Below are 27,703 nucleotides of genomic sequence, written 5' to 3'. Positions count from 1 at the left end.
CAGAAGCTTTCTTCCCGTTGTCAGGGAGAACTCAGCTCTGGACAGGCCAGGCAGTTCCCCCAGCCCAGTCTGGTGCCAAGGGTGCTGCCAGACAGGGGTCTGGTGGGCAGGTGCACCCAAGCCATCTGATCCCATTCTGAGTCACCTTTTTCTCCAGGGTGCCTCCATTTTGCCCCTAGGGTATACCTATAGCTAATTTATTGGTCACGCCACATGTATTGTTTCACTTGATAAATACGCACCTACAATGTGCCTGGCAATGTACCACACATTGGCGAGAAGCTCCTTTCCCCCTCCCATCCTTCCATTTCCCATCCCTCTCTTTCATTCATTCATCTTTTCATTCTTTAATTCAGCAACTACTTATACCATTGAGATAGTACAGCCTTACTGATCAGAGTGCCATTGGGAGCTAGACCATCAGGACATGAACCCTGACTCACTCACTCGCTGTGTGAGCTTGGCGAGTCATGCCAGCTCCATTTCCTTATCTGCACAATGGGGATAATAATAGCAGCTTCCTTAAACGGTGTGATGCATGTCAAATGAGCTGCTGCTAATAAAGTGTCTGAATAGCACCTGACATAGTAAACACTTCATAAACATGATCTATTATCACCGTTAAGGTTTTTTGGTTTCCTTCCTTCCTTCCTTCCTCTTTCTTTCTTTTTTCTTCCTTCCTTCCTTTCTTTCTTTCCTTCTTTCTTTCTTTCTCTTTCTCTTTCCTTCCTTCCTTCCTTCCTTCCTTCCTTCTCTCTCTCTCTCTCTTTCTTTCTTTCTTTCTTTCTTTCTTTCTTTCTTTCTTTCTTTCTTTCTCTTTCTTTCCTTCCTTCCTTCCTTCCTTCCTTCCTTCCTTCTTTTTCTTTTCTCTCTGGGTCTCACTCTATCGCCCAGGCTGGAGTGCAGTGGAACAATCACGGCTCACCGCAGCCTTGACCTTCTGAACTCAAGCCCTCCTCCTGCTCAGCCTTCCAAGTAGCTGGGACAACAGGCGTGTGCCACCATGCCTGGCTAATATTTAATTTTTTGTAGAGACAGGAGTCTCACTATGTTGCTCAGGCTGGTCTCAAACCCCTGGGTTCAGGTGACCATGCCACCTTGGCCTCCCAAAGTGCTGAGATTATAGGCGTGAGCCACTGGTCCTGGCCTATTGTTTTATGTGCCTGGCCTTGTGCCAGCCGCTGAAGAAATTGCTCCCAAAATTCTCCTCTTGCTGGGACCCCTGCCTGCCAGCCCTTTGTTTAGTCCCCTGCCTTCTGCTCTGGCCGTGGGAGTAGTTTCCAAGGGCTGCCCCCGACAGCTAGCAGGAGAGAGTCTAGGCAGCCAAAGCCTGTCACGAGCTGGCCACCTTCTCGGCCCTTCCATACCTGTCCTAAACTCAGCTATCCAAGCCCGCCTGGTTCTTCAGAGTTCTGCCTTCTTGCCTTCACTTGGGCTTGATGGATGATCTTTACCCCAGGAAGCCCTTTCTCATTCCCCTCAGCCAAGAATCATAAGATTTGCCTTTGAGTCTGCATCTGCAGTGATGCTTTATCTGTGAGCACCAGGGAGCCATGGAAAGCTCTTGAGCAGGTGAACAACACATTCAGAGCTGCACTCCAGGGCAATGGATCAGACTTTGTATAGGATGGAAATAGGAAGGGGCAGTGGGTGGGGAGGTCAGGTAGGGAGCCTTGGGCAGTAGGGCCTTTGGAGGAAGGAGGGTCTAGTCTTCCTGGAATGCTTCTCCCTCTACCCTATAGTCTTTCACCGATAAAATTAGATATTGTGATTTCCCCAGCATGACTCAGTGAGTCAATGGAAGAGTCGGAACAAGGGCCTCATACCCTAACCTCTGCAATGCACCTGCTTAAGCCCTGAGGCTCAGCAGCCCTGGCTTCCTTTTCCTTCTTCTGCAGCACAAGGGAGGTTCTTTTGACCCATGGAGACTCTGCAGATGATGGGGAATCAGGAGGAGCCTGGATTGTGCCTTATAATCACTGCAGTCTGTGCACTCCAGGCACTTGGGTCCCCGATTGCCAGGCTCCCCAAGCGTCTGTAGAGCCCAGCAGGTGAGCAGCACCCAGCAGTGTAAAGGAATAAGCCTGTATTTTCTCTACTAATGTCTACAACAATCCTGGAAAGTAGATTCTGTTTTAAGCCTTGTTTTGCAGGCAGGAAAAGTGAAGCTTAGAAAGATAAGAGACATGTCCAGTGTCAGGCAGCCACTGGGTAAGAATTCCAACCCAGACCTGATGCCAAAGCCTGTGCCCCTCCCCCACTGCACACACAGCAGCAGAAGGGATGTGAGGGTCCCGAGGCCATTGCAGAAGCCAACAGGAGGAGCCCTGGGGTGTCTTGGCTGGCCCTCAGACTGTGGAGCACCTGATGCTCAGCCTGTCCTCTGCTTCTGCAGGCCTCTGCTTGGACTCATGCAGAGGCGAAAGGGAGGGAGAAGTGGAGGCTGACCGCTCAGAGGGAGCAGGGCTTCTGTAAGGAGCCAGAGTTGGAAGATCTGGGCACCTGGGTTCCAGTGCCATGCCTGTCTCTGGCTTGCCACACAACTGCAGGTGAATCCTTCCCCTCTGGGTTCAGAGTTCTCTCTGAGATGACGACAGTGGGTTCTGTGGACTCTGACGGCCCTTTCCGCCAAGGCTCAGGTATTTTACAGCCTGTATCCAGATGACGGTCAGGAACCTGGGGGAAATGGAATTAGAGGTTCGCAGGACTCCCTCTCATGTCTGTGGAGCCTGCGGCAGGTCCTTGCCTACCCACAGAGGAGATCTGTCCTCATGGATGGATTGGCCATCTGAGCTGTGGTGGAGCCCAGCAATCCTAGGGACTGTGGGGGTCCCTGGAGTCTGCGGCTGCTGAGAGCAGTGGGTACAAGCACAGACCTCAACTGCCTCCATTCACATCCTGCTTTGCCATGCCCCACCCGTGTGACTTGGGACACAATGCTTACCTCTCCGTGCCTCAGTTTCCTTCTCTGTAGACTGCACTCACACAGCAGGAGTGCCAGGTAAAGGGCTGGGTTCAGACCTAACAGGTGCTCAGTCAGTGGCAGCTGCCATTATTGTTTTGGGTGGCGAACCCCACAGCCCCCTGCGCAGAGGTGGGTGCTGCAGGGTCAGGCCTGCCCATGGCCTGCCCAAGCTCCCCGACTGGGTTGGGAGTGCTCCTTCCTCCTTGGGAGGGGACCTTGAATTGGAGTGCTCCTGCCAACTCCTCCCTCCTGGTTTGGCAGCGTGAAGAAAACGCCGGCCAAAAATATTTGTGTGGGCGGAAAGTTAACTTTTCCGCCTCTCTCTTCTTTCCTGGAAACCGTGGCCACCGTCAAATACATCAAAACAGAAGCAGGGATAGAGTGAGGCGAGGCCCCTGTGGGGAGTCAGAGGAGCCCTGCCCCCTCCCCACACCCACTCCTTCTGCCTCCAGCCATCTGGCTCTACCCTGGGGGGATGATGGAGGGGGGTATCCAGGTGCTTAGAATCTGGGGATCCTGCAATGCCAGAGTTGGACGGATCCTCCAGCATCATCTGGCTCAGTCTCTCCCCGGTGCCCTCAGGGAAACTGACTCCCGAGTGTGGAAGGCGCCTGCCCCCGTTCACACAGCCAGTCCTGTCTCTTCTGAGTGCTGTTGGCCTTTGTGAAATTCTAAGATTCTTTGAAACTCAAATGGAAGAAATCTGGCAGCCGCCGGTGAAGGGCCTAGAGCCTCTCCTCCATGTCTCTGAATCCACCATCCTGGTCAAGGTGTCAGAGCTAGGTTAGAATCCCAGCCTGGCCGCTTACTAGCTGTGTGCCTGAGGCAAGAAGTTACTTCACCTAGCTCAGCCTCAAGTTCCTCACCTCTGAAATGGGATAATAATAAGGTAATTCTCTCATAGGGTTGATGTCAGAAATCGTAACAATAACCTAGGTGAATAACCCAAGATGGAATAGGTGCTTCTGTTCTTCTCCTGGGGGCGGAAAGTGGGCTTCTTTCTCCTGATTACCCTGTCACTGAGGCTGCTATAATATAACAGGTGTCTGGTTATCTTTCTGATTCGGACAGTTGTTTGCCTTTCCCCTGGCTGGCTGTGATTTGCCCTGGGGCTTGGTAACGCGCTTATCTCTCTGCCTGCTTGCCAGACTCTCCTGGCACAGCCCCAGCCAGAAACCAAGACCTTGACCCAGCCTGCTGTGGTGGGAGGTGCCTGATCCTTGCTTGGGGGCGGGGGCGTGACCACAGCAGCTGAGGTCAGTCCAGCTCCTCGGGTCACCCATGTCCACAGACTTTCACAATTTTCAGGATTCTTGCTGCTCTTCATTTTGCAATAGGATAAGTGAGAATAAGAGAGTTCACACTTGCCTGATTTCACACAGCTAAGTAGCAGCGGAATCCAGTCTTTAAGCAAGATTCCTTGATTCCAGAGTTTCCTCCCGAGTGTAACTGGCCATCTGCTCTGTCCTACACACTACCTGCCCATCCTGAGGCATCTCACCGGCTTCCACCCTTTGCCTCCGCAAACGATTTCTAGATATTTGTTCCCAACGTGGAATTCTCCCCTGTTCTCCAGACCCCTCTGTGGAGCCGCCCGCTGCTCATCTCCCCTAGAAATCCAAAACCTAACTCATCTCCCCGCTCTGCTAAACAGCTGCTCCTTCTCATTTATTCCCGATGTCTGTTAACAAAAGCGCTGTCACCAGAGCTGGGAACCTGGGCTGCATCCTGGGCTCCTCCCTCTTCTCCACACCCACTCTCCATCTGCCTTCAAACCCAGCCAGTTCTTCTACCCAAGTATCTCTTCCATCCCCACCCTCCTTGCCACCCCTTACCGAAAGCCTCCATCCCCTCTAGCCTGGATTATCACCATTCCTAACATGTATATACATAATCACACAATTATTATTGTTTCTTTTGCTATCATTCACAGCTCTCCCCACCACATTTTAAGGCTTCTTTATCCCTCCGCTATATCCCCAGTACTTTTTATGATGTCTGAAATATAACAGGATTGTAAAGAAATTTTAGTGAAATGAACAAACAGCCAACATGTATTGAATTATGGCTTAGAAACTGTGCCAAGTCCTCTGCATGCATTTTCTCATTGAATTCTCAGTGCAACTGGAAGTTAGAAATATTACAATACCCACTTTACAGATGGGGAAGTGGAGGTTCAGAGAGGTTCTGTGGCTGGCTTGTGCTGATTGTCATACAAATGGCAGAGCTAGAGCTAGGATTCTAACTGAAAGCCTGGGCACTGAAAGCACACCACTGCATCTTTTTTTTTTTTTTTTTTTTTTTTTTTTTTTTTTTTTTGACAGAATTTTTGTTCTATTGCCCAGGCTGGTGCGCAATGAGGGCAATCTCAGCTCATTGCAACCTTCACCTTCTGGGTTCAGGCAATTCCCCTGCCTCAGCTTCCCAAGTAGGTGGGATTACAGGTGCCTACCACTATACTCGGCTAATGTTTGTGTTTTTAGTAGAGACGGGGTTTCACCATGTTGGCCAGGCTGGTCTTGAACTCTTGACCTCAGGTGATCCACCCACCTCAGCCTCCCAAACTGCTGGGATTACAGGCATGAGCCACCGCGCCTGACCACTCTCCTGCCTTTTTCAGCTGCTTTGTCTCTGCACCATCTTTCTCGTTGTACAACCTCCTCAGAGGGCGCCCGTCCCCAGTTTGCATCTTAGGTCACACCATTCCTGTGATTCCTGTGGTGTAGGTACCTTTGGTGGGCCATGAGAGAATTCTTTCTAGGTGGTGTCTAGATACATGTTGTTAAATAACTAGATATTTACTTAATGTGCGTTAGGGGGAAAATGACTGAGCACAATATACTTGTGGTTTCTCTGCAAATATTGCTTAAGATAATTCTAAAGTAATAGAAGTCATTTCAAGTTGATTAAAGGAAAAATATTAAATAAAGTTTCAGGTAGCATGAGGATGTGGTGAAAATCTCGGATGTTAAATGACTGGAGCTTTTGAAACACTTCCCTACGGAAGTGTGGAACCTGAACCCCAAATGCCAGCCAGTTCTCAGGGTCCCCTGAAGATGAACAGGTCGCGGAATTGCAGCCTGGAACACACAGCGTGCTGTCTCATGTGCTGCTTCTTTCCTCCCTGTGCAGATAGATTGCCCTGAAGGGGCCTCACACCAGAGACGGGTTAAGAAGAGGGATTGGAGGTCCACCGCTCCACCCAGCCCAGGAAGGACTTACCTTTCACCTCAGCCAGACCTCACCCCAATTCTGTGAATCAGCGGAGGAAGGCAAAGCTGCAGAGACTCAGAGGAGGCTGCGTGAGGAGCAGACAGCGGGGCTCACACAGGTGGCCCCAGCCCAGTCCCTGGCCCAGGCCCAGGGGCCTGCATCGCGGAGGAGGAGCAGCACCATGCTGGGGCCTCACCTCCCACCTCCTCCCCTTGCGCCCAGCGAAGGGAGGCTGACCCCCTGCGCCTTCCAGATCCCTGATGGAAGCTACAGGTGTCTGGCTCTGGAAGCCGAAGAGAGCAGCGGTGAGGAGGGCCTGCAGGGAGAGGCAGGGCCCACTGACCAGGGAGAGGATGACGGGGTCAGCAGGAGTGAGGACAACTCTGCCTGCAGAGTCACACGGGGGACACCACAGCTGCCCACAGCCCCGGGTCTCCAACCATCCAGCTGCTCCAGAGAGGAGCAAACGGCGTCCCAGCATGATGGCAGGGCCAGCCAGGACTGGGATGCAGTGAAGGTCCGGCAGGTGATGACAGTCAGCCCCAACCCTGGCCCTGGGCCCAGAGCGGCCCAGAAACCAGGTAAGCTTGTATTCCTTTTCCCTTGTACTACCCGAGTCACTGGAGACCCCTCAGGTTCTTAGTGCAAGGGCTCCTGGCTGTATTTTTCCGTGATTCACAGTCATTCATCACAGCCGCATGGGCATGCCCAGATTAACAGCTGTGGAGAGATAGGAGAGGCTGTGAGCTACGTGCGGTTCCGGCTGCACCACCTCTAACCCCACGCCTTTCTCTGCCAAAGAGGGCACGCGAGAAGGCAGTGAGAGAAACCCACATTATCTTGCTTGGTCAAAAAAAAAGCTCATCTCCCACTCTCTTCTGCCCTTTAATCATTAGTGGCAACAAATCACTGTGGTGTCCCAAGCAACCGATTGGGGCAGGACCCTCTCATTAAATGTATGGAGTGCTGGCTACATGGGGCTGCTGGGGACGCAGCACTGGACAAAACAGACATGGTTGCTGACCTCATGGAACTTGGGAGGTCGAGACTGAAGCCTTTGATAGAATTTGACTTCCTGATTTTCCAGGTGGGGAAATTGAGACTCACAGTGAGGAAAAAACAGCTAGAGGTCATTCAGCATGTTAGTGGCTGAGCTAGGCCCACGTTCCTCACCGAGTCCTCGGTTTCCCATTTGTTAGAGATGACAGGGCAGATGGTACAGCACCTAGGCTGCCGTGAAACCCCACGGCAGTGTATGGGGAGACCACAGAATGAGCGGCACGGAAGGAAGGAAGGGCAGGAATGATGATAATTTTCCTGCAGTGGCTGCCGTCTGCAGAGCAGGGCGGGATAGGGAAGCCCACGCCGAATCACCTCCACCGTTGGCCCATGGAAACGCTGAAGTGGGTCCAGATGGGGAGGATGTGAGTAGGGCCATGCTCAGCTCAGGCAGGAGCCGCAGCCAGCAAATCCCGGGGGTGCAGGCGTGCGGGGGACACAGTCCTGGGAGGGCTTGTGCGTCAGGAAATTGAAGGAACACTTCATTTCTCTGCAGGCGTCATTGACGCCCGGCTGGCATCTCACCAGCCTTCCCGCCCACTCTTCTCTCTGAAATAATTCTCTCCAGGCTCTGATCAAGCATGGCCACTATTCCCCACCAGGCTGGGGTCACACGGGGGACTGGGCAGGAGCAAGAAAGGACCTTCCTCCCTGGTTAGGGCAGGAAGAAGGAGGACCCCAGGGAGGCACTGCAGTCTTGAACTTGGGGTTAGGCCCTCACGCCAGAGTCAGTCCAAATTCAGTCTCCTAGAGCCTGACGTTCCTGGGACCTGCTCCCATCCCTCTCACAGGCCCAGATCAGGAGACACAGATGCTCTTCTAGACCGAATGTTGCCAACTAGCCAAGCCCTGGCAAATCCCTTCCCCTTGGTGAGCTCTAGCTTCCTCATCTGTGAAAATAAAATAAAAATATGAGTCCTAGCTACCTCAAAGAGCTGTTGGGAGATTGCAATGATCTTACTTGTGGCAGTGTTTTGGAAATTTTACAGTAATCTAGATAGGTATGTGAGAAATGTTTATAATTAATTGAAATGATCCTCATCAGCTCAACAACAGGATTGCTATTATTCATTAGAAGCCTTTATGTGCTAAGCCCACTGTACCAAGGGCTTTATCTTTTTCATTTCCTTTAACCTCATAGCAATCCCCATGAGAGACGTACTGTTATTATCTTCATTATACAGATGAGAAGATAGAGGCTCAGGAAATACATGTGACTTATCCAAGGTGCATGACTAGCAAGCTGCTAAGCCATGATCCAGGCATCGTTTTCTGAATACGGGGCTTGTGCTCTTGGCCACCACTCTCTTCTGGAATTATAGGAGTAAAGTGTTGTCTGCGGACATCCTGGAATGGAAGAGACCATGGTTGGAGAGGACAAAAGAAGGCATTACCTTTAATGAACTCTGTTGGCAACTCACACCGAGCCAGTTCATTTGATAGCATCTCATTCTTGTTATTGTACTATAGCCTCTTAAGGCAGGCAGGTATGATTCTTTCCATTTTACAGGTGAGGTAAATGAGGCTCAGAGATTTAAGTCCCCTATCCAAGGTCAAACAGCTAGTGCCAGAGCTGAGACTATGATTGTGTTCTTGCCTGGAACAGTGTAGTTCATTCATTTCTCTCTCTTTCTTTCTTTCTCTTTCTTTCTTTCTTTCTTTCTTTCTTTCTTTCTTTCTTTCTTTCTTTCTTTCTTTCTTTCCTTTCTTTCTCTTTCTTTTCTTTCTTTCTTTCTTTCTTTCCTTTCTTTCTTTCTCTCTCTCTCTCTCTCTTTCTTTCTTTCTTTCAGATGGAGTCTTGCTCTGTCACCCAGGCTGAAGTGCAGTGGCATGATCTCAGCTCATTTCAACCTCTGCCTCCTGGGTTCAAGCAATTATCCTGCCTTAGCCTCCCAAGTAGCTGGGATTACAGGTTCCCACCACCACACCCAGCTAATTTTTGTGTTTGTAGCAGAGATGGGGTTTTACCATGTTGGCCAGGTTGGTCTCGAACTCCTGACCTCAGGTGGTCTGCCTGCCTCGGCCTCCCAAGTGTTGGGATTACAGGCATGAACCACTGCACACGGCCTCATTCCTTTCTTTAACATCCAGCCAGTCGATCATCCAGTTCTGGCCTAGAGTATTTCTAGGGACAGAGGGGTCAGGAAAGACTTCAGAATAATGGAATGGGTGGGGAAGACTTCTTGGAGATGGAGGCAGGAAGAAAGCTGGGTCTTACAGGAGAGTCAAAATCTGGGTGGTCTTGGCTCAGAGCCCACACTTGGCTTTCTGCTCCCTTGGGATGGGGAGTGGCTGGAGTCCCTTCTCTCTGCCGGGAGATCAGGAGGGAAGAAGGCTGTGGGGCTGCCAGGTTGTTAGTGGATTAGGGCTTCCTTTTAAAGCTTCCTCCCATTACCGCCAAAGGATTATAAGCATCTTCAGACAATTACATCCATCTTTCCGCAATTATACCTGCCTCTCTAGAGGGCTCCGGGGCAGGTTAAACTGGGAGCCACAACATCTTCTGCTTTGGGCACTGCAGATACCTTTATTTGGGGTCAGTAGGTACCAATGCCATTTCTCCAAGGCCTCAGTACCAGCTGAGCAGGGCAACACAGGCTAGAGGGATAGAGGGTACAGAGAGATGCCATCAGCTACTGCCAATTTGGGAAAGTAGATTTGGGGAGGAAAGGGTAGTATAGAGCTCAGGATCAGGCCTCAGCCGACACTAGAGCCCCCAGCTCACCAAGGCAGCCCCATGCGACAGCTGCCCTCTCCAAAGTCTCAGCTGGTCATAACTGACAGGGTTTCTTGAGATTGTGGTGCAGATGGAGACTCAGAAGGCCAGAGATGGCAAGTGACTTGTCCAAAGTCACACTGTAAGTTGGTGGCAAAGCTAGGGCTGGAACCAAGCGCTATGCCTCCCAGTTCGGCTGCCTGGCACTGTGCTAAATGCGTCATATGGAGTATTTAATCCTCTAAACAATCCTGTGAAGTTCATACTTTTCTTACCTCTGTTTTACAGATGAGGAAACTAAGGCCTAAGGAGTTTAAGTGAATTGTCAAAGTCTCACAGCCTGTGGGTGGAGGAGCTAAGATTTGAACCCCAGGAGGTCTGGGCCCATGCTTTTAACCACCCTCTCTGCTGCCTGTCTCCATGGTGATGAGGCAGCAGGCTGTGTTCTTCCACCCACCTGGGGCTGGGAAAAGGTTGTTCAGGATCTGGGAGGTGTTGGAAGATTCTGCCAAGCCACATTCCCTCCCACTCAGATGCTCTGGGGGAAACCTGGATACCCACTGCTGATCCCTCCCCGCCTTTGCCAGTGGCCACTTGTTAGTGGAGGCTGGAGGTGTGTAGTGGATTTGGAGCCATTTCTAACTCTAGTGGACACTTTTCTGAGCCTCTGAGGTGGGGAGGAGTGTGGGTCTGTATTGTCAGGTGAGTCCTGCCACTGGGCGTGTCTGTCTTGTTCAGGCAGAGGAACCTGTGCCCGTGTTAACAGCTGACAGTGGTCACTGCGGCCACAACAAGGCTCCTGCTCCTCAGGCTGCGACAGAGAGGGCAAACAGAGCAGGAGCCTGGGCAGGAAGCTGCTACCACTGCCCCTCCACTCCCCTGCTCCTCAGTGACTGTAACAGGATGGTGATGGTGAGGAGCACATACACCTCCCCCATACATGCTTTCATATCCATCCATAAACACATGAATTCACACATGATGTACAGACGCCATGTTCTCATGCAAACCATCACACATTTGCACTCACACATCTGCACACACGGAGGCCCTCAGACACACATCCATGCAGGGTACACACACCTTCCTGAAGGCCCCCTCACCCATGCACAGCTGCCACATGTGAACATGTCTCCGATTTGCTTACAGAGCTGCAGTCCCATCCGAAAACATATAAGCAGACATGTGCACACCTTCTCACACAAGCACACATATTCCCTCCCATAGATACAGGTGAAAAGCATGTTCTTTTCTTCGTTTTCTTTTGCTACACACCTACACTTTGAAATCTTTCACACATTCTCTCCTACAGACCTAGCCACTCTTGCACACCCACCGTCACACACCTACGTACAGACCAAACCACTTTCTCTCCTTTCTTTTCCACATCTCTTTCTCTTTCATACCACCCACACAGCAATCCTAGCCTCTCTCTCTCTTTTCCTCTCACCCACACACAGCTTCCTGGTTTCCCGAAGGCTGGGCTGCAGCTACTTCCCTAGAGCAGGCACTGTCAGGATTAGTGATACCTCACCTGGTGGGGGTCCCAGGATCGTACCCCACCCCTCACTCTCCCAACCCAGCCCCCACCCTCGGTACAAGATGATGAGAACAGAGCAGCTACATGATCAGAGGAATTCTCTGAAGCCCATAAGGCCAGGAGGAGAAATGGGAACTGCCAGGGAGGGTTTGCCCCTTGTCACCTGGCTTTCCATATTCTGAGTCTGCCAGGGTGAAAAGGGGACATCCCAAACCGGGGCCACCTGCAGGTGTGTGTTGGGTGGGGTGGGCTCACACTAGCACATTCCTAACTTCCTTCGGCAGCAATCTAGACACAGAACTCTTGATGCAGAAGATACATGAAACTGGAACCACCCTGGTCAAAGGGGTGGGGGACCCAGGGAAACTTCGGTGAAAACCTAGACCAGCATTTTTCCAATTGTGGTTCTGCTTGTAAATTGCTGGGGCTGTGGAGGCTGCTTGTCATCAGTCCTGTGCCAAGCCCACTGGCCGATGTCCTCAATGGGAGGGGTGCTGGAATGTGGGTATCTGGACTTTTAACAGCGTCCCCACGTGACTCGAATGTACATGGCCACTGCCGTGGGGCTTCCCATGCTCAATCTGAATGGCATTTTGCTCAGTGAAAGGTGGGGAGCTGAGCCCCAGAGCTGCCATACAGCACCCCCACCTTGTTGCTGACCCACTGGTTAAGTCAAGGGATGGCAGCAGGCAGGTGGGGACGTGGTCACCCTTCTCAGTGCCCGTTTGCCTAAGTGCTACTAAGGGAGACAGTTATTCTGGTTACCACGGCTGAGACATAGCGCGCAAGATGGGCCTGAGCACCCAGGTCTGAAAGGAAAGCCAGGAAGAGGCGGGGTGTGAGGTGGTACCAGTTATGGGGACAGATCCGCAAACGCAGATTTCGAAGTGGGTAGTGGGTGGCTTAGAGGAAAGAGAAGGACACACAAAGCAACTGTGTCCCTCCTCTACGTAGGAGATAGGATTTTAGGACAGCCCGACGGACCTAGAGAGACAGAAAATGAGAAGGAAGCGGAGAGGCAGACAACCAGGCAGCCAAGAGTGAGCCACAGCGAGAGGAAAGAGAGGGGGACCCGCCTGGAGACTGGCGGCTGAGCGGGGGGAGGAGGGAGTCGCACCCCCAGGGCTGGGCGGGGCGGGCGGGGCGGCGCTAGGGCCCCGGGGAGCAGGCGGCAGGCGTGCAGCTCTCCCGCCCTCCCGCCCGCCAGCCCGGCGCTCGCGGCTCCCAGCCCGGGGTCCCGGAGCAGCCCGCTAGGCGGAGGCGGCGGCGGCGGCGAGGAGGGGGCGTCGGGTGCGGAGCCCGGGCCTGGCGCGGGGCGGGGGCGGCGGGGACCTCGGGGCGGGGCGCGCTGACGGACGCGGCCAGGTGTGCCGTGGCGGCGGCGCCGGGGAGCTCGGGGACCGTGCGCAGCGGCTGGAGGTGAGTGAGGGGCGCTGGCCTGGCAGGGGTGCGGGCACCGCGCGAGCCTCGCCCCTTCCCACCTGCGCTATTCCCGGCGCCGCCCTGGAGGAGGTGGCACATCTGGGCTCTAGTCCTCGCACGCGGGGTGACCTTGGCCAAGTCGCTTCTATACTGTGGGCCTCAGTTTCCCCATCTGAAGGTGGGGGCTGGAGGGATCTCGTGGCTTTTGAGCAGCTCAGGAGCGGGAGGACGCCCTGACGCCGGGAAGCTGCCCTCTGGGGCTGCGTGGGGGCTCCAGCCCCGCAGGCGGATCGGGGTGAGGCAGCCTCAGGCTCACAGGTGGGCAACAGTCTGGAGTCTGTGACCCCAAGCCCGTTTTGGGAAAGGTCGGACCGACTTGACCCAGGACAACGGCGGGTTGGCCTCTGCCCAGGGTTGACCAACACGGGCGCCGTGGGGGCAGCAGGAACCGCCAGTGCTGGGCCTCCTCACTCCTCCCGGCCGGCGGGGCGCCGGACCCGGTTCTGGGGTCTGGCTGTGCGGGTGGGGCACACAGGATGCCAGGGCAATCACACCGTGGGGACCACCCAGCCCAAGCCCTACCTGGGGAAATCGAGGCCTTTCCCCAGCGCCTTCAGGGAGAGGGGAAACTGTCCCGCGCTGCCCGCCGGACGACACCCCTGATATTGCCCTCCTTGCCAAGATGAGAGAGAGACCCCAGAGGTGAAGTGAGTGGAGGGCCTGGCTTCTTTCTAACCACTGAGCTGTGGCATCAGGGACTCCATCCAGAGCCCTGGAAAGACCTCTTTGAGGACTTGTCGCGGGGGGGGGTCTCCTTTCCTCCTCCATCACCCCAAGTTATGGGCCTATTCCAGAAGGGGACAGGGAACTCCATCCTGGGGGTCCAGGTTGTCTGGAAGGGACAAGAGCTGAGTAAGAAGCAGCATGTGCCCCATCCCCCACCCCCCACCCTGTCCTGAATGGCAGGTGGCACTGGAATAAACCAACTTGTTATGTGATCTTGGAGCAAGACCCTTGCTCTCTCGGCCTCCAGTGAGAGGGGTGGTAGGGTGGCCCCTGAGGGGAGAAATTGCATTGTGGACAGCAGTAGTGGTGGTGGCTGTAGGGCTAGTCAGAGGGTGCCCTACCGCCTGTCCAGTGGCAAATGGAAGTGAAACTGGATGCTGATGGGGGTCTAGGGTACACTGGGACAAAGGGTTGGAAGCCTTGCTGGTGCCAGCCTGCCTTGTCACCAACCCCAGGCCTGGCCCATTCCACGTTGGGGTGGGGGCACAGCCACAATGAAACTGATGATGTGCTCCCCAACTACTTGCCATATTGCCTCAGGCAGTCAGATGAGATCCCTCAGGGGAATTGAAAATCCCTCCGGGGAGTTGAAAAGCCCTGTTTGCTAGATGTGGCATCCCTTTCCTCTGTTTCCTTAGGAGATCTTGGGCTGGTTCCTCCCCTTCTCTGGTCCTCAGTTTTTCCATCAGCACGAGGGGGATAGACTAGGATCTCTCTAGCTTGGTATTCGAACTTCCCCCAGGAACGTTGTTTACCGCTCTGGCTTGCAGCCTTGCAAGCCCTGGGCCAGCTCCCCTCAACCCTGCAACTGACACCTAAGCGAAGCTGTGGTTGGAACCAGCATTTACATGGTTAAATCGGGCCTTTAACTCCTTTCCTCCCTAGTCAGCTGTTACCCTTACCTACTTCCCATCCTTTAAGGCAGGAAAATATCCAACCCAACCAAACCTGTGGCATTCAGGCGCCTGGTTCCTGGTGCATCCCTGGGTCCTTCCATTGGCATGTAATTCAGTCTCCAATTTTAAACTGGGGAGACTAGGGCCAAGGAGGGGAAGAGGTTTGCACAGAGTGATTCTGTGGGTAGAAGGCAACAGAGCTCCCTCTCCTTGGGAAAGAGCACTTCCTTGATAAGTGGGTGGGGACCTGAGTGTCCATGGAGCACCTGGAGAGAGGGGAGAAGCAGGGGAGGAGGCTTCTTCCAGCTCTGCTCCACCCCTAGTCATAGCCTATTTCTAGGGTTGACATGTGTCTCCCTGAGCCCATGTCACAGCTCTGGGAGGTGGGCAGGGCAGCGGCCAGCACACTCCTTCCACCTGCCACAAGGCTGAGCACACCTCCAGACCCCCGGGCTGGCCGGGGAGGCAGCTTTTCCTTCAGGGCAGCTCCCGGGCTTCCAGACATGAGCTCATCAGAGCTGCTGGTGCCAGGAAGGGAGGGACAGAGGGAAAGCAGGCAGGGCTGCCCAGATCAGGGCACCATGGGCCCGGGGAAGTACAGGGGGATGCCACTGGTAAGGCCCTGCAGGCTCTGGTCCCCATCACAGAGAAGAGGCTGCAGCAGGATAGATTTGCTTGAAGGGTCAACTGGGGCGGAGTAGAGACAGGCCAAATGCCCTGGGCTACAGCTCGAGGCCAGTCTCTGCCACCCACTCACTTGCTGTGTGACCTTGGGTGAATTCCTTTCTCTCTATGGGCCTCCCTGTCCCCGGGCTAGGAAGGGGGTGGCATGGGTGCTTAGATCCTGGGGTTGCAGTAGTGAATAAGACAGGCCCCTGCCCTCAAGGCACTTGCATTTTAATTGGGGAAATAGAAAAGAAAACAGGAAGCAAATAAATCATCAAGATAATTTCAGATAGGTAAAAGTGGCATAAAAAAATAAGGCGTGCTGTTAAGACGGAGAGCAGTTAGGGAGCTACCACGGGGCTGGTGGTTAGGAAAGGCCTCTCTCAGAGGTGACTTCAGAGCAGACCTGAACCTTATTTGAAGCAATGCTCAAGGCATCCTGGAGGGGGCGTATCTGGAACTGGATTCTGGAAGGACGGGGCAGGGGGTTGGGAGTGATTTGGTTGGGAGGAAAGGTTTCCCGGAAGAAAATGGTCGTGGTCTAAACTAGGGGCTAGGGGCTGGGACTGGAGGGTGGGCGTTGGTTGCATCCCCAGGGGCTTCGGACTGCAGATCCAAAGGAGCTCTGCCTGAGATCTGGTCAGAGGGGCGGCTGGGCCTGCCTGCAAAGAGGCTCTGCTGAGTTAGGCCTGTGTGTACGCGTGTGTGCGTGTCTGTGTGTGCGTGTCTGTGTGTGTGTGTCTGTGTGTGGGTCTGCTGAGTTAGACCCGTGTGTGTGTGTCTGTGTGTGTGTGTGCTGAGTTAAGCCCGTGTGTGCGTGTGTTTGTGTATCTGCTGAGTTAGACCCGTGTGTGTGTGTGTGTGTGTATGTGTGTATGTATCTGATGAATTAGTCCCGTGTGTGTGTGTGTGTGTGTGTTTGTGTGTGTGTGTGTCTGCTGAATTAGGCCCGTGTGTGTGTGTGTGTGTGTCTGCTGAATTAGGCCCCTGTGTGTGTGTGTGTGTGTGTGTGTCTGCTGAATTAGGCCCCTGTGTGTGTGTGTGTGTGTGTGTGTGTGTGTGTGTGTATCTGCTGAATTAGGCCCCTGTGTGTGTATCTGCTGAGTTAGGCCTCTGTGTGTGTGTGTGTGTGTGTGTGTGTGTGTGTGTGTGGTCAGAGTCTTTTGTAAACTGTCCATGCACGTTGGGGCTCAATTGCTACCCAGTGTGGCTAGAGGAGGAGTCAACATGGAAGCAGCCTCCAGGCCCTGTAATTCCAGAGGCTTACACAAGCCTTCTGTTTGGAATGAAGTCTACCAACTGACTGCTGCTGCCTGAAATTCCACCAGCCTAGCTTCAGCTTTTCCACTTGGCGAGGCAGGATCGTACAGTACTGTGCAGACCCTGCCCTTACCCTACCCTGCCCAGCCTCCCAGGGTTACTGCAGGCGGGACAAAATTCAGTTTACTCCTGAATTCTTGCAGGAATGCCTCTTGTGTGGTTAATCCACGGATTCTGTGATTAGACCTCTGGGCTCCCTTCCTGGCTAGCTGGGAGATCTTAACTATATTTTGTGACCTGTCTGGACTTTTGTTTCCTCATCTATAAAATAGAAACAATAATAGACCCTATTGTATACTGTTGTTCTGAAAATTAAATGAGATGATAAGAAATGCCAAAAAAAAAAAAGAGCTACCACTTAAGTATTGCCATGTTTTGTTCTCTGTGAAAATAGCAGTCAGGTGTGGTGGCTCACGCCTAAAATCCGAGCACTTTGGGAGGCCAAGGCAGGTGCATCAACTGAGGTCAGGAGTTTGAGACCAGCCTGGCCAACGTGGTGAAAACTCATCTCTACTAAAATTACATTATTAACCAGGCTTGGTGGAGCACACCTGTAATCCCAGCTCCTCGGGAGGCTGAGGCAGGAGAATCACCTGAACCCAGGAGGTGGAGGTTACAGTGAGCCGAGATTGTGCCATTACACTCCAGCCTGGGAAACAGAGCGAGACTCCATCTCAAAAAAATAATAAAAATAGCAGGTTCTTAAGGAGATGGGCTCTTGCTCAAGACCAGTTGTATCTCAGTTTAAGTTACTTTTTGATGTTTGGCCAGGAAAAGGATTTTTCTGTTTGTTTCGTTGGGTTTTTTGTTTCTTTGTTTGTTTGAGACAATCTTGCTCTGCTGCCCAGGCTGGGTTGTGGTGGCAGGATTATGGCTCACTGCAGCCTCAACCTCCTGGGCTCAAGTGATCCTCCCACCTCCTAAGTAGTTGAGACTACAGGAAGGTGCCACCATGCCTGGATAATTTTTGTATTTTTAGTAGAGACAGTGTCTCACTATGTTGCCCAGGCTGAACTTAAACTCCTGGGCTCAAGTGATCCACCTGCTCAGCCTTACAAGCGTGAGTCACCATGACTGGCCTAGAAACAGGCTTTGATGTTGGGAGAATCGGCACAAGTGGAAAATGCCTGGTCTGAGTTTCAGGAATGGATACTTGAACCTCTGCTCTTAGCTGACTGGCTGGTGGTCTTGGGCAAATCATTTGCTTCCTCTGGGCCTCAGGCTTCACTTCTGACTGCTGAGATATGAGCTAGTAAGGATCTGAGGGGATCATGGGTGTGACAAAGCTCCTTACTGGCTTGTCACCAAAAACATGGGGATAGCAGGAGGGGCTGACACCATGGCGTCAAGGGTCGAGGAAGGAGCAGGTTGGATGAGCCCCTGGGACAAGAGAATGGGCTAACCTGAGACCCTTGCACGTAATCCTCCAGAATGAAATCTCTTGGAGTCTAAGAGTGCTTGAGAGATGAAAGCCACAGTTCTTAAAAATGGTTATTCACTGTTACTTACTATGTGCCATGGGTGCTTTAAGTTCTTTGCACATCAACGACTCCATGAGATAAGTACTGTTATTATTAGCATTTTGCAGATGGGAAACTGAGGCACAGATTGTTTAAGTGAGCCTCCAAGGTCACACACCTGATAAGTGGCTAGATTCAAACCCAGGCAGTCTGGCCCCAAAAACTGTGTGCTTAACTCTTGCACAACATGGTCTCTCCCACATAAGATGGAATGCCAGGGGCTCAGAAGAAGCAAGCCACCTGTCCCAGAACAGACAGCATTCGTCTTTGATCCTCATCATCCCTGAAGCTTAGGTCCTGGAAGGAGGAGCCTCACTGGGTCTAGGGTCCAGGGCTCTGAGATTGGCCCTTGAACCAGCTCAACCTCTCCATTCCCCTGAGACTATGTCAGAGAGGATCAAGGGTGCCCTGCAGTCACGGTGGGCATGGAAGGCTCTGCCAGGGCCTGATGAGTGGGCATTGTTAGTGCCTTGGAGCTTGAGTGGCTTCTAAGTGCTCGAGATGTAATAAACTCCCACACAGTCTGGCATACCGCCACCATTGTACAGGTAGGGGAAACTGAGGTTAGAGTGTGTAGGGACCAGCCCAAGGTCACACAGGCAGAGGACACACTTCATCCCTGAGCCTCCTGCTCTGCCTTCTGGGCCACTTAGTTCTTATGGGCTCCCTAAGAAGATGAGATGTTGGGGACCCTCCCGAGGATCCCTAGGGTGGCCCTGGCCTCAGTCAGGACATTATTCCCAATATGGGGTCCTTTGGGAGGGCACATGGAGTTGGGGGATGGGGAGAGTACTGATTAAAAAATAGAGTGTCACACGCATGGAGACCAAGCATGCCACCACCCAGCCCGAGCCAGTTGGCTCCCCCGTGCTGGCTGCCAGGCCTCACTCAGGTCTCCTGCTGGGGGCCCCGCCCACCACACCCTGGCTCTGGGCCTGAGGCTGAATGCTCCCATCCACCCTCTCCTCTCCTCCTCCATCCCTGCCCAGCCTCCAGGCAGATGGTGCTCTCACTGAGCTTGGGTGGGCCTGAAGCTCAGCTGTGGACTTTAAGCTGTGCCAGGGGCGGCTGGCATCCCCACACACTGGCCGTGTGGCCTTGAATGAGCCCTTTCCCTTTCTGGGCCTCAACCATTGACAGAGTAATGCTGTCAATCCAAGTTCTTCCCAGATTTCTTCTCCCATTTAGACCTGACAGACAGTGCAGAAGACCACACGCAGGGAGGCCGATGCAACCTGCAGAGGCCACTGACGCTAAAAAAAAAAAAAAAAAAGAGCTACCACTTAAGTATTGTCATGTTTTGATCTCTGTTAAAATAGCGGTCAGGCCGCAGCAGAGCAGAGGCCTGTACCCAGATAATAGTGCAAACCCCAATCCTGTACAAGTCTGGGTGAGTGAGGTCACATGGACGCATGGAGGCAGGAGGCTTTGCACTTGTGATGTGAGCAGTATTTCAAGCATTTGTTCTTTTACAGCAGATGTTTACTGAGCCCCAGCGGTGGCCAAGGCACAGGGGCATGGACATAGCCAAGGTCCCTGCCCTGTGGGGATAGGCAGAAGGACGTGAAAACAAATTCTGATGGAAATTACAAAGCTGATGCGCGTTTGGGGGAGAGGCAGAGGGTGTTGTGGCAGGAGAATGTGACCTCTGAGGGGCCTTGGGACCTGTGAACAGACCTGAAAGATGAGAGGTATGGTCAGAGAGGTGCCGCCGAAGGGGCAAGGGAAGAAAGGGCTCTAGGAAAAGGAGCAGCCAGTGCAGAGGCCTAGAGGGGAGAAGGGGCCGGGCTGGCTGGCTGAGCACTGGGAAGAAGCCCAGCCTGGCTGGAGCCTGGGAGGTAAAGCATCACCTTGGGAGCTGCAGTGCAGGGGTCGCGGCAGTGGGGCTGGTGGTACAGAGCCTGGAGCCTGCGAAGGGGCTTGAGGCAGATCATAGGATGAGGAGCATGCTGGTCCTGATCTGGGAGGCAGGACTTTCCTCCTTTCCTTTTCTCTTTCCCCTTGGTTGTCCACCCTGATAGTGCTATCAACAGATCCCATTCATTTCCCCCCAGCCACTTCATGAGGTGGCTGAATGCAGAGTCTGGGACCATCCCTCCCTGCTCTAAGGAAGGTTACGGAGGCCCAGCAGGCCTCAGATGCAAGCTGGTGAGAGTGCATTCCTGGGCAGGAGGCGGTGGTCACTCCAGCCGAGCGCCCCTGTTCAGGTGAGTTCTTACTTCCTTTTGTTCCCTGTGGGAGTCTGTGGACAAAGGAGGGTCAGCTTGTGTCTGAATGAATGCCTCCCCCGGACCTACTCCCACTGCCTGTAACAGCTGCCTGTCCCTTGTTCCACTCCAGACGCCAACCCCCTCCTCCGCCACCAACCCCGAAGCCAGAGCCCTGGGATGGCAGTCGGGAGGCTTTTGCTCTGCGCCCAGCTCTGCTGTACGCTCTAGGGCACACCCCTTTTCCTCCCTGGGCGTCAGTTTCCTTAACTCTGTCATAGGAAAATACTCTAATTTTTCTGCCCTCAACGTATGGCCCATACATGCAGTATCAGCATCACCCGGAAGCTTTTTAGAACTGCAGAATCCCAGGCCCCATCCCAGACTTCCTGAATTATCATCTGCATTTTGACAACATTCCTGAGTAATTCCCATGTACTTTAAATTATGAGAAGCACTGTTCTAGGTCAGTTATTTTTAAACTTAAGATACATGAAAATCTATAGCGTCTTTTCCCCTCTCTAAAGCTTTACATATAAACACCTAAGAGGGCACTCACCCACTCTATATTTATTCATCCTATGAACAAGGAGCGGGAGGAGTGTGGAGGGGTAAGTTAGAGGCACAGGCTTTATTAGGACGGGCGTCAGAAAGGAGGAGGAAAAGAGAACAGGCTGGGAGAGGGGCGGGTGCCATCTGCTCGCCCCTTGAGAAGTCCTGACAGTTGGCCTCTAAGGGCCCTTTTGGCTCTGCCCTCCAGGATCCTCTGTTTTATGGGTTTGGATAGGGGGGTGCTTGATGGTCCCTAGCCCGGTGACATCTTTCCCTGCTTGTCCCTATCTTGCTGTCCTGCCCTCTTCCCCTTGGAATCCCTGAAAGAATAGCCGATGCTATTCTTAGTGTGACAGGGTGGTGAGGAGAGAACGCACTAGTGCATTATTTATGTCTGAGTCAACAGGATTACATTCAGGGCTCCCAGAACACGGCCCTCCCAGTGTGGCCTTCGTCACAGCCATGGCAGGCGGTCCACAGCATGCAGATGGGAGGGCAGCTTCCCAGGACCCAGAAACCATCCCTTCTGGCCCTGATCAGCCCTGCTTAGAGTCCCTACCCCTCGACCTGGGAAATGACTCATGAAACACCATGGTCAGTTAGGACTAGGAAAGAGTTGCTTTGGCCATATCCTTTCCTTTCATCACACATTCAGCATGTATTCATTGAGCACATATCACATGAAGTAGATGGGGGTGCATGGGTGGGTGAAACAGGGTTCCTGCCATCCAGGAGCTCACACTTTAGCCAGAGAGTTCATGTGCAGTAGCGTAGGTTTTAGGCCTGTGCCTATGTGAGAGCTGATCCGAGCAATGACACAGCAGAGTAGGAATTAAGACACTTTTAGAGGGAACTAAGGCTTAGCACATATAAGGCTTGCTAAAGGTCACCATAGCTAGTGATCAGGTTGAACTCAGATTAGTTAAAACAAAACAACTATTTTAGATCAGATGGCAGCGTGTAGAGTTAGGGCTCTGGGAACTCCCTGGGCTGCCGGTGAGAGGGATCTTGTGGCTGGAAAGAAAGTAACTGGTTGAGGTCCTGTTCTGCAGAGTCACAGAGAAGTCATATGTGCTCAGAGTTTTCATAAACCTGGAGTAGAAGGACAGTTACACTGGGGGCTGGGAGTCAAAACCATATGGGATGAGAGGATAAGGCCTGAGGTGGGGCATCTTATGGGGCTGTGCCAATGGTCCTGGCTGGGAGCCAATGGCACATGTGCAGAGATCTTGGGCAGGTCCCTTGGCCTTTCTCTGCCTCAGTTTTCTAGTCTGTAAAATGGCATAACAATCCTTGCTCTGTCTCTATCTCTGATGCATGAAAACTGCTAGGAAAACTGTCAAAGTGTTGTGCATATTCAAGGAATGCTAAAACATTACCATATATAATTATTATAGGCTGTGTGTGGCGGCTCATGCCTATAATCCCAGCACTTTGGGAGGCCAAGGTAGGAGGACTGCCTGAGCTCAGGAGTTCAAGACCAGTCTGGGAAATATAGTGAAAACTCACCTCTATTAAAATAAAAAAATTTAAAAATAAAGACAATTATAGAAATATATTTTAATACATGCATTTTTTATTATCATGATGGAGTCTTACTGGGTGCAAGTCTGTGTTCCAGACGTTTTCTTGTGGTAACTAACTTATGCACTTATTTATAAGATCATGAGTTCTAGAGCCCAGTAGGTCCCCAGTGTGGCAGTGCACAGACCGCTCACAGGAGCCTGTTAAGGTGCATATTCTGTGGTCTCACGGGTCTAGGGTAGAGCCCAGGAATCTGCATCTTGACCACATTCCCTGAGGGATTCTGAAGTACCTACAAGTTTTTTATCTGTTCCAGAGATGGGAAACGAATTGCCAGAGGCCTCACATTGAATTGGAGACCAGGTCGAGGCTAAAACCCAGATCTCCAGCTCCTGGCCTGGTCCTTTCCCTCTGCTTTTCAGCTGCCCCCAAGTACCCTAGAGGAATGAAGGTGGAGAGGACTTTGCTACGAGTGAGGATACTGGCGGTGGTGCTAAGGTGTACGGTGCTGTGCTAGGCACTTCACATGGCTTACCCCGTTTAATTGCAATCAGGATAGAAAGGGTGACATTTGGCTGGGCACAGTGGCTGATGCTATAATCCCAACACTTTGGGAGACCAAGGCGGGAGGATCGCTTGAGCCCAGGAATTTGAGAACAGCCTGGGCAACAAAGTGAAACCTCATCCCTACAAAAAACTTTTTTTTTTTTTTTTTTGAGACGGAGTCTCGCTCTCGTTGCCCAGGCTGGAGTGCAATGGCGCGATCTCGGCTCACCGCAACCTCCGCCTCCTGGGTTCAGGCAATTCTCCTGCCTCAGCCTCCTGAGTAGCTGGGATTATAGGCACGCACCACCATGCCCAGCTAATTTTTTGTATTTTTAGTAGAGACGGGGTTTCACCATGTTGACCAGGTTGGTCTCTATCTCTCGACCTCGTGATCCACCCGCCTCGGCCTCCCAAAGTGCTGGGATTACAGGCTTGAGCCACCGCGCCCGGCCCAAAAAACTTTTTTAAAAATTAGCCAAGCGTGGTGGTGCATGCCTGTAGTTCCAGCTACTTAGGAGGCTGAGGCAGAAGAATAGCTTGACCCTGAAGGTTGCTGCCATGAGCTGTAATCATGCCACTATATTCCAGCCTGCCAGCCAGGGTGACAAAGTGAGACCCTGTCTTAAAACACACACACACACACACACACACACACACACACACACAAAGGGGACACTCTCCACAGCCACATGATCCCCTGACGCATTTGAGCATCACGTGGCAGATTTTAATGTACCCCTGGAAAAGCGAGACTATGACTGAGGTGCAGAGATACTGGAGAAGTGCATTTGAAACGAGACCATCGGTGCGTTTTCCATCCTCTGGTAGCATGTGCCCTCAAGGCAAGAGTCATCTGCTAATCCGGGTACCTGAAGACAGGGCAGGCTGGCAGGAAGGAGACACGTATGTCCCACAAGGTGTGTAACTGATGCATGTCCATCCATGCCAGCCTTCCACATGAGTCCCGTGTACCTGTAGGTGCTCAGTGTGCACATATTCGTGTGTATGTCCTGCCCCCTCTGTGGGTGTGCATGCGTGCCTGGGCACGCTCTGCTGTGTGTAGTACAGGCTTGAAGCAAGCAGCACCTCTGTGTGTGGGCATCCGTGCAGGGGAGGATGTGCTGCTGCCGGCTGGAGGCTCTCCAGCTTTAAGAGGCTACTGAGAATGCGTGTATGTTGCGGGTGTATGTGTGCATGTATAGAAATGGTCACAATGCAGGGGGATCCCTGAGATCCCGAAGCTCAAAAGGAGAAGGACCATTAAAGAAAACAACTTTTTTTTCTTTTTTTTGAGGTGGGAGTCTCACCCTGTTGCCCAGGCTGGAGTGCAGTGGTACAATCTTAGCTCACTGAGACCTCTGCCTCCTGGGTTGAAGTGATTCTCCTGCCTCAGCCTCCCGAGTAGCTGGCATTACATGCATTCGCCACCATGCCTGGCTAATATTTTTAGTACACACAGGGTTTCCCCATGTTGGTCAGGCTGGTCTCGAACTCCTGACCTCAAGTGATCTGCCCAGCTTGGCCTCCCAAAGTGCTGGGTGGGCATGAGCCACCACGCCCAGCCTCTCCTTTGCTTATTCGTGTCCTACCTCCGTATCATATGTATCATCCTTAGACCTCCCAGGTATGAGCCTGCCTCAGGACCTTAGCACTGCTGTTCCCTCTGCCTGCACTATGTATTGCCCTAGACAAGCATACGCTTCACTCTCTCACCTTCTTCTGTTCTTTGCTCAGATGTGCCTTCTCAGTGAGGGTGGCTTTGGTTAGCATGTCTACCATTGCAAATCACTTCTCACCCCTTAAAGTCCATACACCTCCAAGTCCTGCTTAATTTTTTTCTACAGCATTTACCATCTGACTTACTTGTGTATTTATTATCTTGTTTCCTTACTCGAATGCAAGCAGAAATTTTAATCTGTTTCCCTTCTTGGCTGTGAACAGTGCCTGGACCTTAGTTGTTGTACAATCAATACTGGTTAAATGAATGAATCCATGCACCACGTACACATACTTTCTTTAAATTTTGTTAGTGAAGGCCGGGTGCGGTGGCAGGATTAAACCCGTAATCCCAGCACTTTGGGAGGCCGAGGTGGGTGGATTACCTGAGGTCAGGAGTTTGAGACCAGCCTGACCAACATGGAGAAACCCCATCTGTACTAAAATACAAAATTAGCCAGGCATGGTGCTGCATGCCTCTAATCCCAGCTACTCAGGAAGCTGAGGCAGGAGAATCACTTGAAGCTGGGAGGTGGAGGTTGCAGTGAGCCGAGATTGTGCACTCCAGCCTGGATAACAAACGCAAAACTCTGTCTCAAAAAAAAAAATTTTTTTTTGTTAGTGAAATGCCCACTTTAGCCTCCCCTTAAGCAGTAATATACCTGAGATCACAGTTTGGGTGTGTTCATTATACCTCTTTTCCCATTCACATTTGAAATTTACGTAACTGTTGAGATTTTAAATATCAGGGCACCACCTAAAATCCCTCTCGCTTCCGTTAGTGATGGGGGCACCACACTGTAGGAACCACCAGACAGTCCAGTCCCCCCTTTGGACAAATTGGATACACTGAGGCCCCAAGAGAATCAGGGATCAGCTCGGTGTCTCACCCAAATTGTGATAAGACAGACCTTGGAACCAAATCTCCTGGCTTCCAGTCTTCTTTTCTTTTGTAGTTTGAGGGAAACATGGAGGGCGGGACTGCATGATTCAGCCTCTCCCTGGCAGGAGACTCTTGCTGGAGCAGGGCCAGGCCCGCCTGGTAATTGGTGAATGGCAGCGGAGGAGAGGAGCATGGCAGGGTCAGCGGCCGCCAGCACCCCAGAACCATGTGCCCCCCTCTGAGGGGGCCTGAGGTTCAGAACTGGTTCTTGCTCCTATAGTACACTGGCTAGAAGTGACACAGGGATCCCCTGTGCAGAGAGGATGCTGGGGGGTGTTGGGAAGGGATTAGGGTTGGGTCGTGCCTGATTGTGAGCAGAAGAGTGAGACCAGACCCCAAGACAGGTGGTAAAGGGAGAGAGACAGATACAGCCCCAGCCTGGTCGAGTTACGCAGAGGTGAGTCTGTGCAAAAGCCTACAGTTAACTGCCCCGCAAAGGTGTGCCTAGTGCTTTATATTTTAGAAATCATTGCTGCATCTCATTTACCCAGCAGCTACTCTACAAAGCAGATATTATCTTCCCTGTTTTATTGATGACGAAGTTGAGACTCAGAGAGGTGAAGTGATTTACTGAAGGTAGCCCAGTATGTCTTGCTGAGCCTTAGATGGGAGAAGAACTGGCTGCCCCTCTCATTGGATTTGGTAAAGGAGGGCTGTCTGTGGGAGGAGTAGGCAGGCTGAATGGATAGGGGAGAGAGAGATGGGCTGGAAAACCACAGTCCATTCACTCGCCAAATAACCTTGACAAATCACAAAACTTTTCTTTTTGAGGCTCAGTTTCCTCATCTGTAAAATGGGAATAATGGGCCGGGTGCAGTGGCTCATCCCTGTAATTCCAGCACTTTGGGAGACCAAGGCAGGCACATCACAAGGTCAGTGGTCCAGTTTGATCCAGCCTGGCTAACATGGTGAAACCCCGTCTCTACTAAAGAAAAATACAAAAATTAGCTGGGCATGGTGGTGTGCACCTGTAATCTAGCTACTTGGGAGGCCGAGGCAGAAGAACTGCTCAAACCCAGGAGGCAGAGGTTGTAGTGAGCTGAGATGGCATCATTGCACTCCAGCCTGGGCAACAGAGCAAGACTCCACCTCAGAAAAAAAAAAAAAAAAAAAAAAAAAAAAAAAAAAAAAAGGGAATAATGGTACTCCCCAACTCACAGCTTGTGAGGATAAAATAAAACATGATGAAAAATGATAAAACTGAAACGGAACACCTTGCACATTAGAAGTGCTCAGTAATGAACGTGAGTGTACCCGGACCCCAATGAGTTTGCCCACGGTGGCCACTTGCCATGACTGAGGGATTCCCAGCGCCTTCTTTGGCAGCTGTGAGTGAGCCTGAGACCCTGTCTGGGGGACCCGCATGGGTTGGGGGCAGGTTTGTCTGTCCCAGAACCCCGGGCTGGTGTTGACACCGCCTAGGGATAAACCTCATCACTCCACTGTTTACCCCATGTGTGGTGACTTTGTCATTATCATTCCTCCTGCGTTTTTCCTCCCAAGTTATTTATTTTTCTGTGAGGAAGGAATGTAGGGAATTTACCACGGGCTCTGGCCTTCACTTTCGGCTGGGCTGCACGGCGTCCTCTCCTATAAGAAGGAAGCTACTGAGACAGATGGCTAGAGAGGCGGACATGGAGGGTCCCAGCTGGCCTTATGGCCCAAGGAGCGGGGACATTTGTGTAACCCACCCAGAGGCCCAGGTTCTGGTCTCTGGTAATGTACATGGCTCCCATGGAACTGTATCTGGCTCTCCCCATTCACGCCTGGCTTCTGGGCAAACCCAGTAAGTGTATTACTCTATCAAAGCTTCTTTTCTATTCAGCTGGTCTTAATTTGGGGTATGGGGGTAGGGAAGGGAGTGGGGTGAGGGTTACCTTGAACCTCCTAGCCTCTACTGAGCTATCCTCATTGCTTGGAATGCCTCCTTCTCTCCATCTTTCAAGATCTAGGGCATATGTCATCTCCTCCAGGAAGCCTTCCTGGATTGCTTCATCCTAATTCATCTTACTCTTAGGCTCTATGTTTTCCCCTCACTTCATGAAACATTCTTCCTCTTAGGTCTAACACAGTGATTTGAGATTTCATCTCCTTCTTCTCTCACAAACATGT

At 52.2% G+C, this 27,703-nt stretch overlaps 1 protein-coding gene across 6 annotated transcripts in view; it reads left to right on the top strand.

Annotated features, from left to right (window-relative positions):
* SYNPO (synaptopodin) overlaps nucleotides 1-27,703 on the top strand; it is a 74,105-nt gene that overhangs the window by 26,546 nt on the left and 19,856 nt on the right. For 3 of the 6 annotated variants that reach the window (XM_074379117.1, XM_074379104.1, XM_074379110.1), the window contains exon 2: nucleotides 6,098-6,759. In XM_074379117.1, the coding sequence (XP_074235218.1) occupies nucleotides 6,360-6,759 (400 nt within the window). In that variant the 5' untranslated portion in view covers nucleotides 6,098-6,359. Of the gene's footprint in view, nucleotides 1-6,097; nucleotides 6,760-12,641; nucleotides 12,913-20,289; nucleotides 20,311-25,067; nucleotides 27,378-27,703 lie in introns of those variants that run through there. The other 3 variants (XR_012512039.1, XM_074379133.1, XM_074379125.1) reach the window with 3 other exon arrangements.

Source organism: Saimiri boliviensis, chromosome 1 (genome assembly GCF_048565385.1).
Source record: "Saimiri boliviensis isolate mSaiBol1 chromosome 1, mSaiBol1.pri, whole genome shotgun sequence".
NCBI lineage: Eukaryota > Metazoa > Chordata > Mammalia > Primates > Cebidae > Saimiri > Saimiri boliviensis.
This window is presented reverse-complemented; position numbering and strand designations above follow the sequence as displayed.